Genomic DNA, 15,713 nt, shown 5'->3' with positions numbered 1-15,713 from the left:
TAAAAAGTCTTAGGTTCGATATTGACCCCTTGCGCTATTATCGTTCCCAAATTATAGCAAAAGTTAAGCTTAAACTTTTTAAAAAAAAAATTGCATGACAAATTTTTTCTCCTTAAAAACAAAATGGTTCTGATTCGTTTCTCAAAATTTGACCTAAACAAACAAACAAACATCGCAAGTTAAATAAAAGCTTTTAAAAAGTTTAAGTTTTATCCTTTTCTCTGCTTAACAAGTTAGACGGTTAGATAATAATAGTAACATTTTTGTAATGGCTAGTATAGTTATATTCACGAGATGTCCGGGAGATCGGGGCGCCTTCCGACGTTTTCGCCTGTACGATTTATTTTTGTCTACCTGAATTACACTTTTACCGTCTTTATTTCTATTATGAAGCTGCGGTACGACACAAAGGAAGCGCGCGAACATTTTTCGAGGCATTTAAAATTTATGAAATTAATTCAGTACAGAGTTCCACATTGTGAACAAAATTAATCCATAATCGCTTTCGTTAGTTGAAGTTTCTTAATTTCTAATTGTCAGTTGTAGTTTTGAAAACGATTGGGTCATGAAGCTCGATCCGGTGGTTTGTTCCCAAATTTCACGCTTATAATTGCGGTTCCGGGCGTTCGTGGACACATACATACTCTACATTAAACGCACACACGCTCACGAATTTCTCCAAGCACACACTCATATGTACGCTGTCAATATCAATTTAATTATCTTTTGTTATACTTGTTCTTTGTAAATTTTTAAACTCAAACAAAATTGCGTAAGCCTTTATTTGGATTTATTGTTGAAAAACTACAATATTTAATATTATAATATTGAAACGATGTTGAATTAATAAGACCCGAATATAATTTATGAATAGATAACAAACATAATTAAAATGGTTTATTATTTAATAATAGATTATATGAGTGTAGGGATGAAAAATCACGGAGGTAATGTTGACTTTTAGGCAGGATAAATTGTATTTAACTAACCTTTATTTTTTTTATAAATATTGGACAACATCACATACATTACTCTGATCCCAATGTAAGTAGCTAAAGCACTTGTGTTATGGAAAATCAGAAGTAACGACGGTACCACAAACATCCAGACCCAAGACAACATAGAAAACTAATGAACTTTTTCTACGTCGACTCGGCCGGGAATCGAACCCGGAACCTCGGAGTAGCGTATCCATGAAAACCGGTGTACACACTACTCGACCACGGAGGTCGTCAACATAAATTTGTATTTCAAATTTTGGAAAAGAACAACTACTAAGTTACTTGCTAGTTCTTCTCGGTAGAATCTGCATTGCGAACCGGTGATAACTATGCTATATAGTTCTGTATGACGATTCCAAAATGCTTGTTAATGACTTACTTGAATGTTTATTTCGATTTTGGTTTTGTAGTTTATAGCATTTGAAGTGATGAGCTAGGACAGAGCCGAGATGCCCCAGTGGTTAGAACGCGTGCATCTTAACCGATGATTTCGGGTTCAAGCCCAGGCAGGCACCACTGAATTTTCATGTGCTTAATTTGTGTTTATAATTCATCTCGTGCTCGGCGGTGAAGGAAAACATCGTGAGGAAACCTGCATGTGTCTAATTTCAACGAAATTCTGCCACATCCGTATTCCGCCAACCCGCATTGGAGCAGCGTGGTGGAATATGCTCCAAACCTTCTCCTCAAAGGTAGAGGAGGCCTTTATCCCAGCAGTGGGATATTTTCGGGCTGCTAATGAGCTAGGACTTACTTACAGAGATCAATAAAATATTATGGACCGTCAGTAAATCTATCATTGTCCAAATTGCCCATTATATATGATAGATCCTACTTAGTCATATAATCTACCGCCAAGCAGCAATACTTAGTATACGATACTTATAATAAAACATAACATCTTAGTTCCCAAGGTTGATATTGGCGATGGAATGGTTAAAATATCTTACGGCGCCAATGTCTATGGACAGTGATGATTACAATCAGGCGTCCCATTTGCTCGTCCGCAAATCCAAGACATAAAAGAGGGTTTCCCTCAAACCCGATAAAAACCGGCAGAGAAATTCAAAAGGGTTATTATTTTGTTTGTATTTTTTTTCTGTGGTTAAAATTTTTAGTGAGCAAACACGCTTTTTATCAATTGATGTTTTGCGTTGTAATAAAGGTTGCGTAGGTGAAATTAATACTTTTTGCTTTATATTTTGGTGTATACAGAATAAATTTATTTAACAAGTTTTCTTATAAGTAACGGTATTCTTAGGTCGGTCAATTTAAACAAAGTAATTACTTTCTCTAACAATTATATATTATAACAATTTATGGTTGTGTCCTCGTTGAGCGCTCAGACCAGAATGCCGCCCGTTATCCAGCCGTTCTCAACTATGATCAAGTTCTCGCTGTGATTGGCGAACGCTTCTGATTGGCTATCTCAAATTTAGTCAAATTAACATCCAATAATCGAAATATTAATTGACCGTATAAAACACAATGTTTATACTAACAAAATATATAACAATTTTAACAGGTATATCTTAGCATTTAGCATTAGCAGCCTGTAAATTTTCCCACTGCTGGGCTACTGAAATTAGACATATGCAGGTTTCCTCACGATGTTTTCCTTCACCGCCGAGCACGAGATAAATTATAAACACATCAGTTAAGATGCACGCGTTCTAACCACTGGGCCATCTCGGGTCAAGTATATCTATTAAAACCTTACAAAAGATATTTTTCCCAGTAACCGTAGAGTGGTTGTGTATCTAACCCAACGGGAATAAATGAAATTTCCAAAGTGTTATAAATTGAAATTAAGACACATTGGCGATGTAAGGAATGGTTAAATTTTCTTACGGCGCCAATATGTACGGCCGATTTGGCGGTACAACTTCCTGTATCATAAAATAATTATAATGAACTAAAGATATATCGCGATAGGATGATTACCATGTTGAATGAGAAAATGTGCTTCTCATAACGTTGGTACAAGGAACAAACACAATCTTGTTACTCCTGTTACTCGACTGCATAGAGTCAGTAACTCTTTTGTGGGGCAATGTATACGCTTCTACACCAGGATCCCAGAAAGCGTTCAAAATGCTTCTGTTGCGAAATTTAAAAAAATTGTTAAGGAACGCTTGTGTGCGAAAGGTTACTATACAATTAGTGAGTTTATGTTTGATAGCACACCTTGGGAATGAAACGATCGCCTCCTGGCTGTTTCTACTCATATACAATTATGTATATAATTAATTTGACGTAAAAAAAAAGTCCCGCTGAGTTTCTTTCGCCGGTTCTTCTCAGGTCAGGGTGTTTTCTTTTTCCGAACCGGTGGTAGTGTTTAATTTGACCATCAATAAGAAAGTGTAATGCTTCTATATTGAATAAAAGAATTTGAGTTTGAAAAAAAAAAAATGAGTGTTAAATTAATCGTATACTTTACCTTCATAAAATATATACTTCCAGTTAGATTATATTATAATTGAGTTTATAAGTTAGTCACAAATTAAAATAAAAAATGTATACAAATGTAATAAATTTATATTATGAACAAAATAAAAGAGGCTTTCATAAGCTCAGTCTCATTTTAAACTAATCTAAAACAGGAACCGCCTACATAACACAAAGCTGCTAGAATTACCGTAACATAGATATTATCATTGAAAATTTAACTTTAACGTCTTAATAACAGAGTTCATTTTTGTCCACAGATATGCCGGAGGTTTATAAGTGTGTAGCGAAGCGTTAAAGTGGGATTATGAACGGACACGTGATCTAGCTATGACGATGGTTTTTCTGTTCGGCGCGCTGGGTGTGCTAGCCCTTGTCAGCCGTACGGGTGAGTAAACAAACCCTTTACAGAGTACGTATTAACGCTTCCACATTTTTCTACCTTTTATAGAGCCCCCTGTATAAGAGCGTGAAATAAAACGAAGTGATCTATCACTATATTAATATAAAAAAACTTTATAAAGTTCATCATATCATAAATATCATCGGTTAAGATGTACGCGTTCGAAGCACTTGTACATCTCTCATTTCTGTCCGTAAATCATTGTGATAAAAAAAATAGTGATAATGTATATACATATATATTAGATACGGGCTAACCTTCTCTGTTCTTCATTTTTAACACTTTAGAAATTACATTTAACTCTGTAGAAATTGCTTTATTCGTTAAGTAAATTAAAGTATTGTCCATTCAATTATTAATTATAGAAATCAGTCTAAAATTATCAAATGAAATATAAAACAAAATAGTTTTATAAACTACACCATTCATTATTTTCTGTTATTTAAGAAGTAAATTTTTCAAATTTAAATGCTCCTTGCCTTTATGGTGAAGCTTTTGCACGAGAATAAAACAATTCACAAACGGTAAAATAATACTAGCAACTATTTTAGTTTCTATTGCGTATCGATAAAAATTTTACGAAAGTGTCCACACGTTTTTAGAGTTTAACTCGATTATCGACTTTTATTAGAATACTCCTGAACAGTTGGAAATCCCCAATACAAAGTTGAACGTAACTGAGAGACAGCTGAATTAATTCATAAAACATGTTAAAGTACGACATCCATTTAGTGCCATAAACACGGCACCGTTGTTAGAATATCGTCGCAACGCTGGAGATCAAATCTTCCTTTACGAAATTTTGCATAATGAAATAGATTTTTAGTAAAATTTATCTGAAACTATTTGTCGCCATCGCTTTCGTTCGCATTTAAGGTTTGGTCCTCAGGTGGTGGTCCTTAGAGCTCTAAATGTTATTAAATTCTGTTAAGTTCGGCCATAAAGACAGACAGTCAGAGTTACTTTCACGTTTATAATATTAGTATAGATGTCACTCCTTGACCCTCCTTATTCCATAACCTTATACAGAAATGTTCGTTAACGTTTTTATAACATAGTAAATTCATCGACATAGATCTGTTAAACCTTAATCTATTCAAATTTAGATAAATGATTTCAGCCAAATGTGTTTCATTTTAAATTTATTTTTTAGTTCGATAATATATTTAGTAAATATCTTTTTATTTCGGGTGATTTTAGTCTTTAATAATTTTTGGTGCTTAAATTATTTTAATAAATTTGATTAACGAACTATTGGACTATTTATCGTTTATGTTTTATGTATAATTAGTTTTTAAGTTTGAATTAAGTCTTTGTTTCCATTAGAAAATCATTGATTTACAATAAAAATAAAGACAATTACATTAAACAAGTACTGCGAATAAAAACAGCGAAAATGTTGATGAACTAATCTGAATCTACAAAGGATTTTATTTAAGTAAACGAGACGAAATATAACCGAGTTTTAAAGCGACTTAATGAAACGAATCTTCGCCTAAAATGATAGCTTTAAAACTCTAAAGCGGCTTTAAAGCTGCTGGATTACAAATGCGACCACTTTAATCAAGTCGAGATACCATTAACTAATATCAGTGTAATATGTATTTATTAAAAAAATATACTAAGATACAAGACTAAAAGGAAATTGTATTTCAAGCGGAAATTACGAGGCAGGATAAGGATTTTGAAAATTTAAAGAAATAACAATGAAGGCTGAGAGCGAAATTGGACTACTGGCCTTTGTAAAATACAAATTAGAATGTCTTTCCATCTGAAGTGAATATTCGAATAGTAGGGGTTTTGTGGATTTCAGGATTAGGATAACTTGGTACGTGGCTTAGATTTTTGAATACATTTTATATATAACCTTTTTATTTTGCTGAATACGACTGAGTTGTATACGTCCTTGTCACGAAGTAACTCAAAAAAAAAAAACAAAATCACAATTAATAGCCAAATATAATATGTTCTTTAATATTATTATTTTTCACAAGGTTACAGTGATATTTCCGAAATGTTAGTTTTTTTTATATTACACTCAGGCGTGTTAAGGACCCTTGTTACATAAGCTATCCATAACCAAGTTTGGAAAAAGATTGTATCTCCCATGTGCCTGATATTTCCAAAACATAGCAATTAAAATTATTATTTAAAACTTAATGAACTCATATATTTGTAGAACTAAAACCACTGACAATTAAACATTTAATCAAACAGTATGAGATATATCGCGTAAAGTTAAAATATATACATTTGACTAGAAAATTAGTATATTCCACCACGCTGCTCCAAGGCGGGTTGGTGAATTCACATGTGGCAGAATTTCGTTGAAATTAGACACAGGTTTCCTCGCGATGTTTTCCTTCAACGCCGAGAACGAGATGAATTATAAACACAAATTAAGCACGTAAAAATTCAATGGTACTTGCCTGGGTTAGAACCCGCAATCATCGGTTAACCACTGGATCATCTCGGCTCGCTTTATATATTGTGTTAACTGTTCATATTACGCCTATCGTATTGCACTAGTTATTGTCTACAATTATGTATTATAAAATATTGTATCTTATTATAATTATGTCAATATCTGTAAACGTGATTCATAATGCTTAAAATATTAACTAATGTAGTTGTGTAGCCATAATAATAGATGGCGTTGTTTGCAAATCATTACTATCACTGTAGTTTGTTAAACGTAAAGGTAGATGGCATTTTATTACCACGCCCTAACAATTGTAACTGCATAAAAGTTTATATTAAGGGACAAGCATACAAAAAAAATGTATTTTTTTAAGTCAGGAACGATCGCGTGTGTTCGCAGAACCGCCTACCAATCGCTACAATGTTATTAATAGCTTAGGAATGTATAGAGAGGAAACACATAGACATACTTTTTTTTTAATAATATTGGTAGGTTAGGTAAATGGGCCAATGATCTTGCCTCACATATTAGATTTTAAATTAACATGGTTATTTTATTACTACAAGTATTTAATACGGGATATTTACTATGTTTTTTTATTCTTATTTGGTGTCAAGTGCACGTAAAACAAATAAAACAAGTGACATTAGTAGAGGTAAAAGTAGCAATGGTAGTGGTGACCAGCGTTTACGCAGCAAACGTACGAGAAATGAGGTAGTCCGATATGGACATTTCTAATACCGTCAACATCTACCCGCAAACGTCAGTCTCGTGAACAAGACATTCGTAGATAATGTCGAAATATCGAGCTCAACCAAATAAAAATAGAAAACATGGTAAATATCCCGTATTAAATACGTGTAGTGTTAGACATGTTGACGGTAAAAAAATATTAAGGTCGGTGGGACAATATTTCTTAAAGTATCTACGAAATAAAAAATAAAAAATTCAATGCCATAGGTAACACATTTGACTTCTTGCTATAAAAAAATATATATATACCAGTTCATGCTTCGATATTCAAATATCAGTTCATCCAATATAATTAAGATTCGACATAAATGAAAATATTCTATCGAATAAAAATGTTGGAAACGAAAAAAATCATTTAAAACAATATTTTTAGAGTTGTATTTATACGAGGTTGTACTAATTGATATTGTCGCAGTTCACTCGTGAATTTTAATATAATCAAAGTGTACGGAAATTTAGTGTGCTGTTTGTGTAACATGGGTAAAATGTTGTTGGATTTAATTACACTAACTCGGAATTCTTACAAGACTCTTTGAATTCCTTTTTTAAACATATATTGATATGACATATTATGTTAATTGAGGAACAGTTTGTATGTTAATTAGTAATTATTATTATATTCTTGAGAGCCGAGATGACCTAGTGGTTAGAACGCGTACATCTTAAGCGATGATTTCAGGTCCAAAGCCAGGCAGGCACCACTGTATTTTCATGTGCTTAATTTGTGTTTATAATTCATCTCGTCCTCGGCTGTGAAGGAAAACATCGTGAGGAAACCTGCATGTGTCTAATTTCAACGAAATTCTGCCATATGTGTATTCCACCAACCCGCATTGGAGCAGCGTGGTGGAATATGCTCCAAACCTTTTCCTCAAAGGGAGAGGAAGCCTTAGGCGAGCAGTGGAAAATTTACAGGCTGCTAATGTAATATAATGTAAAAATTATATTCTTTACAAGATTACATATAAAAAGCTCGGTGTGAGTATTCTGGCCAAGCACCGTTTCAAAATTATAACAATACGTTTTCTTTGTTCAGTTTCTATTTATATTCTTAAGCGTATCGCAAGCAAATATTCCGGTCCAGATGTACTTCGAAACAAATTCTCCATTATACAACTACGAGTCTGGCGCGATTACAACTTAAGTCCGACTAAGCTAGGATCTATTACAACTGTTAAAGTAAACCTCCATGCGATATAGTAGTACATCGCGCGATATGCAGCTATATAATCTGTACAGGCGTTTATTAATAGCTTGTAGATATCCACTGCAGCGTTTGACTTGAAAAGGTTGAAGCATATTCCACAACGCTATTACGCATGACATTAGACAGCAAATATTTGATTTTCTCGTAATAATATTAAATGAACCTCATTAATAATTGTAATTGTATAAATTCAGACCTATTAAATATTAAAATGGCTAAGCCTTATTAATATAAAAAAAATATAATAAATATTGGACAACATCACATACATTACTCCGATCCCATTGTAAGTAGCTAAAGCACTTGTGTAATGGAAAATCAGAAGTAAAGACGGCACCACAAACACCCAAGACAATATAGAAAACTACATCCTTTATTACATCGGAAATCGAACCCGGCACCTCGGAGTGGCGTACCCATGAAAACCGGTGTACACACTACTGGACTCGTCGTGGTAATTGTTTAATATGGCGTAAAGTTGTTTAGGACAAGGATCTTTTTAATAATAAATATATTCGGTAATAAACGATCGGTTATACCCAATCAATTATTATCAAAAGTAATTTGAGAACCAATTGCACTTGAGCCGGCCTTAACTATTCAATACATAGAAAAATATAAATTTAATTGTGCACTTTGAATTTCATCCGAGAAAATGAGAACGATTGAGTTTCATTCTAATTTAAATGTACATTCTAAGCGTGTATGTTTTCTTTGTCATTACAATGGCGGTAAAATTTTGCGTAATCTTATCTGGGTAGGTATCATCCACTCATCAGATATTCTACTATACTACTATTCCAAACAGCAGTATTCAGTGTTGTTGTGTTCTGGTTTGAAGGTTGAGTTAGCCAGTGTAACTACAGGCAATAGGGCAGGTGGCGAATCGTCAGTTTAAGAAATGATTAAAATTTCTTACGGTTCCAGTGTCTATAGCTTTTACTGACCACTTACCATCAGGTGCTCCATTCAGACAATCCCGTCCACTTAAGAATGTCATAAAAAAATTGATGTTATGGATAACAGCGTCTACCACACCCAAGAAGCGGAAGATAAATTTTGAAATAGAAATGAAGTAGAAATATACGATAATATTTTTTCATTGTTCGTTATAATTGAAATATAATTTACAATTATTACTATTTCTATATTTTACAATAGAAGTAAACCAAAATTAGGTTTATTTTTCATTTCGTGCTCGGCGGTGACGGAGACCATCTTGTGTAAACCTTTTTTTATCTCGATGGGAAACGTTGCGCATTTCCGCAACATGAACATTTATATGGGACTTATCGAAGCCCAGAACGCCTAGCACGACACAGTACATCGGTATATGTACCTACCAAAAAGTCAGCAATTCCCTCCTCCCCCTCTTCGGCGGGCGTCATGGGATCGCTTCCGCATGCTACCATGACGCTCCTGACGAAGCCTTCATGTGTCGTTTTTCGATGAAATTCTCAAATTTGTAAACAAACCCGAATTGGAGAATCTTCTCCGAATTCGCTCCAAACATTCTCCTTAATAGGAAGCCCAGCAATAGGGCATTCACAGACTGATACTTTACTTAAACCAAAAGAAAGGATGTCTAAGTATCTCATCTTGCGATATCTCCTGCAGTATTCAAAGGACTCACGCCCTTAATATCTACATTCGTAGCTATATTTTAAGATCTATTGCCCCATGAATCAGCTGGCACAATAGCTGTCCTTGCACTGAATGGTCCCGTAATGTTGTGCCTGGACCAAAGTCACTTACTAAAATAGTGTTTTCATCATGTTCAATATTATAGCAATGATTACTTAGCTTATTATGTTGTTGGTAATGTATTAAGAAATACATGAAAATAGTTTACATTGTTAAGTTTATGAAGATTTTAAGACACTAATCATGACTACGTAGAAAGGTAGCTACAATTCCGGCAATATGAAACGATATATCGCGAAGAACAATTTTGTATAGAAAAAACAAATAAGTATGGTTTGTTTTTTTTTTGTGCCAAGAGGGCAAAGATTAAAAGGCACGTGCGATGGAGATGACACATTGAGATTGAACAGTACGGTCGAGATTACAAAAAGTTGATTATAAATAAATACAAAATCTTGAAACAGAACATTCGATTAACTCGTAATAAGATGAAATTAATGTCATTAATAATAATAATCAGATACAATCGGAATCATTAAATATTGAAATGACAAAGCCTAATCATAATATTAAAATATATTTATAAGTTGTATTGGATAAATAATTTCTCATTAATGAAAATATTCGATGACATATGATCGATTATACTGGATTATCATCGAATGAATCTGAGAACCTATTGGGGCTGGAGCTTATCCATGTTAAGCGTACAGCTTCTCTCATTAACACAGACGTCAATGAACATCCCACAAAGTAACACAAAGTATCAGTAAGTGACGATCAACAATGTTCATCAATCAATCAACCTATAAGCGGTTAAATTCTAAAGCTATAAAGGATGAAATCAACGTCACAACCAGATGTACGGAATAGAATATAAATTATTTTCTACTTTGAAATCGTTTGAAATTAAATATAATTATTATTTTAAATTGAAAATATCGTCAGCGATAACATAATTTTTTTATGAAGTAGACAAGTGCACGCGACAAATATGCCAGCCAATGGTAAATAGACTGCCCATTGGTATTAGAATAAGGAACATTAACCATTCCTCATAACACTAATACGACACCAACCTTCGGAACTACGATATTATGTCTCTTGTGCCTGTAGTTATGTAGTTATCCTAGTTGACTCATCCTTCAAACCGAACACACAAAAATACTAAGTATTGCTGTTTTGGTGGTAGAATTTCTGATAAGCTCTACCACCAAGTTAAAAAACTAAAAATTGTATGTACGTACAATGAAGCAGAGTATTTTGTTTTATGACTATACGCGTTAATCTCGGAAACTGTTAATCGGATTTGAAAAATCCGTTTTACATTTTGAGGAAGGTTATAGACTTTTTAACACGCTAACGACGGGTCGGAGCAGTGCCGTTTAAAGCGGATGAAAACGCGCTGAGCAACTAGTGTTAATTATGCATAGAATATGAAACTCATACTGTTTCTGTAATAAATGTTAAATACTGTTGGCATTTAGAACACTTTGAAATCTTGGAAAACCCACAAATCGTATAATTGTCGAATAGTTTCTAGAAAATGTGCATGAATGGATCCATATTATATACATATGACGACCTCCGTGGTCGAGTAGTGTGTACAAGAGCTTTCCTGGGTACGCCACTCCGAGGTCCCGGGTTCGATTCCCGGCCGAGTCGATGTAGGAAAATTTCATTAGTTTTCTATCTTGTCTTGGGTCTGGGTGTTTGTGGTGCCGTCGTTACTTTGATTTTCCATAACATAAGTGCTTTAGCTACTTACATCGAGATCAGAGTAATGTAAGTGATGTTGTCCAATATTTATTTTATTTATTTATAAGCGCTGTTTATTTCTACGATTTCATTGAGTAATTGGAAGGCAATTGGAAATGACTGAGGAGAAACCAATCAATGGTATTAGATGTTTTCTTAGTCACTGGATTCTAATAGCCAACATCACTACGGGTTTCTTCGGAGAACCAGAAGAGAGAAGGATTATTGTACTTACTAGCCTTAGCCTGGTTTTAGAAACTATAACATCGTCTATTACATAATGATTATTGTGTTTATAAATCATCAATCATAAGACCGATATAAAACAAAACCTTTTAGGTATTTGAATCTTTGGTAATATCAAATTAAAAAAACGAAAATAATACTAGAATATATTTTTTAATGTTTTATAAAATATTCAAATTCTACCGCCAAACAGTATATTAATATTTCTCACAGCGGCAATGTCTATAGGTATTGGTCACCACATACGATCGCATGGCTCATTTGCCCCTGGTAGATGGGCCTACTAATATCACAAAAAAAAAAACAAATATTTCCCTTAATTTATAATAATAATAAATCATTATTCATTAAAAAAAAAGGTTGAACAGAGCAGTTTAGTTTTATAATTGGTTTGTACAAATTAATCTTATTTAAATCAATTGGGTGTAGTACTGTACTCCTCGCTACGTTATAAAATAATCTGTAATAAGGAGTAAAAGTAATTTGTTATGTATATGGTAAATTTCGAACAATGGGCACATAATATTATTAAAATCCTTCTAACAATTGTTTATTCTGAGTTTTACCATTTATAAAACTTACCACAAATAAGTGAGATTCTTTCTTCTATATTAGACGATGTCGTTTAAGTAACAATGTACGGAATGCTGATATTAAAGCGGTTCACTACATTTAGTCGAAAGAAATTGTGATTACGGAAAAAATTCTCAGAGTTACGGAAAACGTTCAACATTTATAACTTCCTGAGAGAATTATCTAATTACAAACAATCGTATGTTTTTAACGAAATATCTTGTTATTAGTTAAACAATGTTGTGTCGTCTTTCGAGTGTCGAATCAATGATTATAAAAAAAGGATCGTTGCTCGACTTAAGACCCGGTACCGATCAATCTCCTGCGTGTCTGCTCTATCACAAATGACATTGGCGAAATAATCTATGTCCTGTTGGCACAACTAAAAGGCAAAAAACTGAAGACCCGTTAGCAAATTCTACAAACAAAATCGTTGACGTTTCATGAAATACTCCAGGTTCTTAATTCAAACAATTTTATTAAGTGTGTTGTTTTGAAGAATGGTCCACGCACTTTTTTCGAAGTTTTTTATGTCTGTAAATTTATCGAAAACAAATATTAAAAATCTTAGGAAGTAATTCAAACTATTATGAATGTAAATGTAAATGTGTTCATAATGTGTTCATAAAACATAAAATCCAATGTGGTAAAGTCATCATTTATCATGATTAGGTTAGGTTAGTAGTTATTAGGATTGCTGTATTATCCCGTAAAAATGGCGAAAGAAACACAAGATTTAAGTTCAGTATGTAAGTAAGGATTTTATACAGCTTCAAGAAACTCTCGAATGAATTAGATTTTTGTACAAGTTCACTATCTGATATAAATTGTAATAGCCCATTAATCTCGCGAGCTGGAAAAACTTTATCTGTGAAAAGGAGATTGAAGTTTCTACAACGGATTGGATGTGTCGCAGAAGTTCTTCTTGCTAAGGCATTTTTTATCTTAACGTAGTTCATCTCTAATTTAAAATTTTATATCTGTAGGCTTCATATTGGAAATTTGGTTGAATGGTAAATAAAAATTAAAATAATTTTATTATCGCACAAACAAAAACTACCAAGATTCTTATTTAACTCCTGAATGTTTTTTAGCGTTACACTATACGTGGTCATAGGTGGGCAGGGCTTATGTCTCTGTGTAGAGCTTAATAGTCAACATATTATTTGCTATTCATTATAAGCAAGGTTCAATTTAATTTAACATACTTGGGACTACAACAAATGAATCTTAATGATACTTAAAGGGGTTTCCAGGACAAGCTTCTGAGTTTTTGCTTGCTTCTCGGCATTGAAGGAAATTTTCAATAGGAAACCTGTGATCATCTTGTGATCATCCTGGAATCATGTGATCAGATGAAATTCTTTCATACGTGCATCCAGGAACTCGCAATGGAGGAGAAGGGTGGAATAGGCGTCCGATCTTTTCCGCGAAAGAAATATTACTGTCCAGTTAGACACTCATTTTAATATGAATATAGTTTGAAATTTCAGAGTCATATTTTAGGAAATATGTATATAAATTCAAATCCTAAAAAAGATATTTAATTTAAATTTATTCGTGGTAGTAATCTTCTATTCTCTTTACTAGGTTGCACAGACAATACAAATGGACTTAACTCAGATGGTGTCCAAGAGTTGGAGTACACGGACGTGGACCTTGGACTTACGCAAAGAGGACCACACTTCGATGTAGCGTATTCAAGGAATGTCACAGCTCTCGTCGGAAAGACAGCACAGTTGAACTGCAGAGTCCATGATCTTGGTAACAGAACGGTAAGAGCATTTTTCTAACATATACGAACTTTTCTACTATATCTATATAATGATGATATTCAGCTATATCTAACGGTACAAAAGTTATATTATGAAATAATAATGTGTACAGTTTTGTCATAATATTTTTATACTTAAACTACCTGTCCCGGCTTCACTTGGGTACAATATAAAAGGAAATATCTTTTCTTTTCTGATTTGCTTCTCTCTACTCTAATACGCAAGTAAACTTTTCTTTTGAATCATTTTGGATGAAAACTGTATTAAAATCCGTTGCGTAGTTTCAAAGATCCGAGTATACAGATAGTGGGAAGCGAATTTGAGGAAAGCGTAAATAGGATATAACACCAAGTTTCAGACTCTGGTAATCAATTAATGGGCAAGGTATTGCTATGAATGAATTAAATTACATTTTAAAACATACATATATATTACATAAGGCTTACAATTACACAACACAGATCATGTAAATTATAAAATACGTGGAATCCCTATATCTTTGATTCCCATACAACAAATAGACATTTATTAGCACAGCTCAAATTTCATTTGAGAAAAATAGTAACGATCGAATTTCTTGCCGTTTCTTTTAAATAAAATCTAATTTTTCAATGAATGGTTCGGTACGTTAATCGTGTTATTTGACAATTCAAAAGTTTTATAAAGAGCTTATAATACAGTTTGTTTTAATTCAATCACAAGTACTCACGAGATGTCATGGATTATAATGACATTGAATTTATCCATACATAAAATAAAATTTGAGTGTCTGTTTGTAATATTAAAATAATCACTTTTTACTTCATGCATACATGGTACATATACCAAAATAACATATTTTTACATTTTTGTCTGCCTGGCTATTTGTTCCTGCTAATCTCTGGAAAGGCTGGGCCGATTTTGTTGGGACTTTCACTGGCAGATAGCTGATGTAATAAGGAGTAATATAGGCTCCAACAACAACTTTTATGTTAAATTTAAACGCGTACGAAGTCGCGGGCACAGCTAGTTTGATAATAATTATATTAATATCTGCCAGAATTATTAACAACTTAACAGTTTATTTAATCGGTAATTTATTTTCATAATTTATCTACACAAATCAAATTAGGTACCACTGTAATATTTAGTCACAACTCTGAACGAAATATTGTCTCTGAATCCAGAAGCTTCTCGATGTTAAAGTCTGTGTGCGTGCTTTATTCCAAGTTCATTATCTGAATTCGAAGATTTTTTTCATGTCGGACATTCTCCCAAACGATAAATCCCGCTCATTACCATTACAATAAAGCTTAATTAGTTTAGTTATAAAACCAAATGCTCGCGGTACATTAAAGCAACGAAAATGAATTTAAAATTAATAAAACTTCCCGGTAGCGCAAAACTACGTTTTTGTTTATTAATGCGTCAAAGTCGCAATAGCGACTAGTATATCATAATTTTAGTAATAACTATAATTATGAATTACTAGCGACACGCCCCA

General features: G+C 33.2%; 1 protein-coding gene across 2 annotated transcripts in view; it reads left to right on the top strand.

Annotated features, from left to right (window-relative positions):
• The window catches only part of LOC125070611 (zwei Ig domain protein zig-8-like), a 199,792-nt gene that overhangs the window by 167,952 nt on the left and 16,127 nt on the right, over positions 1-15,713 (top strand). For both annotated transcript variants that reach the window (XM_047680556.1, XM_047680557.1), the window contains exons 3-4: positions 3,710-3,837; positions 14,046-14,230. In XM_047680556.1, coding sequence (XP_047536512.1) covers positions 3,780-3,837; positions 14,046-14,230 — 243 coding nt within the window. In that variant the 5' untranslated portion in view covers positions 3,710-3,779. The remainder of the gene's footprint in view (positions 1-3,709; positions 3,838-14,045; positions 14,231-15,713) is intronic.

This window comes from Vanessa atalanta, chromosome 17 (genome assembly GCF_905147765.1).
Source record: "Vanessa atalanta chromosome 17, ilVanAtal1.2, whole genome shotgun sequence".
NCBI classification, from domain to species: domain Eukaryota; kingdom Metazoa; phylum Arthropoda; class Insecta; order Lepidoptera; family Nymphalidae; genus Vanessa; species Vanessa atalanta.
The sequence above is the reverse complement of the archived record's forward strand: the minus strand, read 5'-3'. Positions and strand labels throughout refer to the sequence as shown.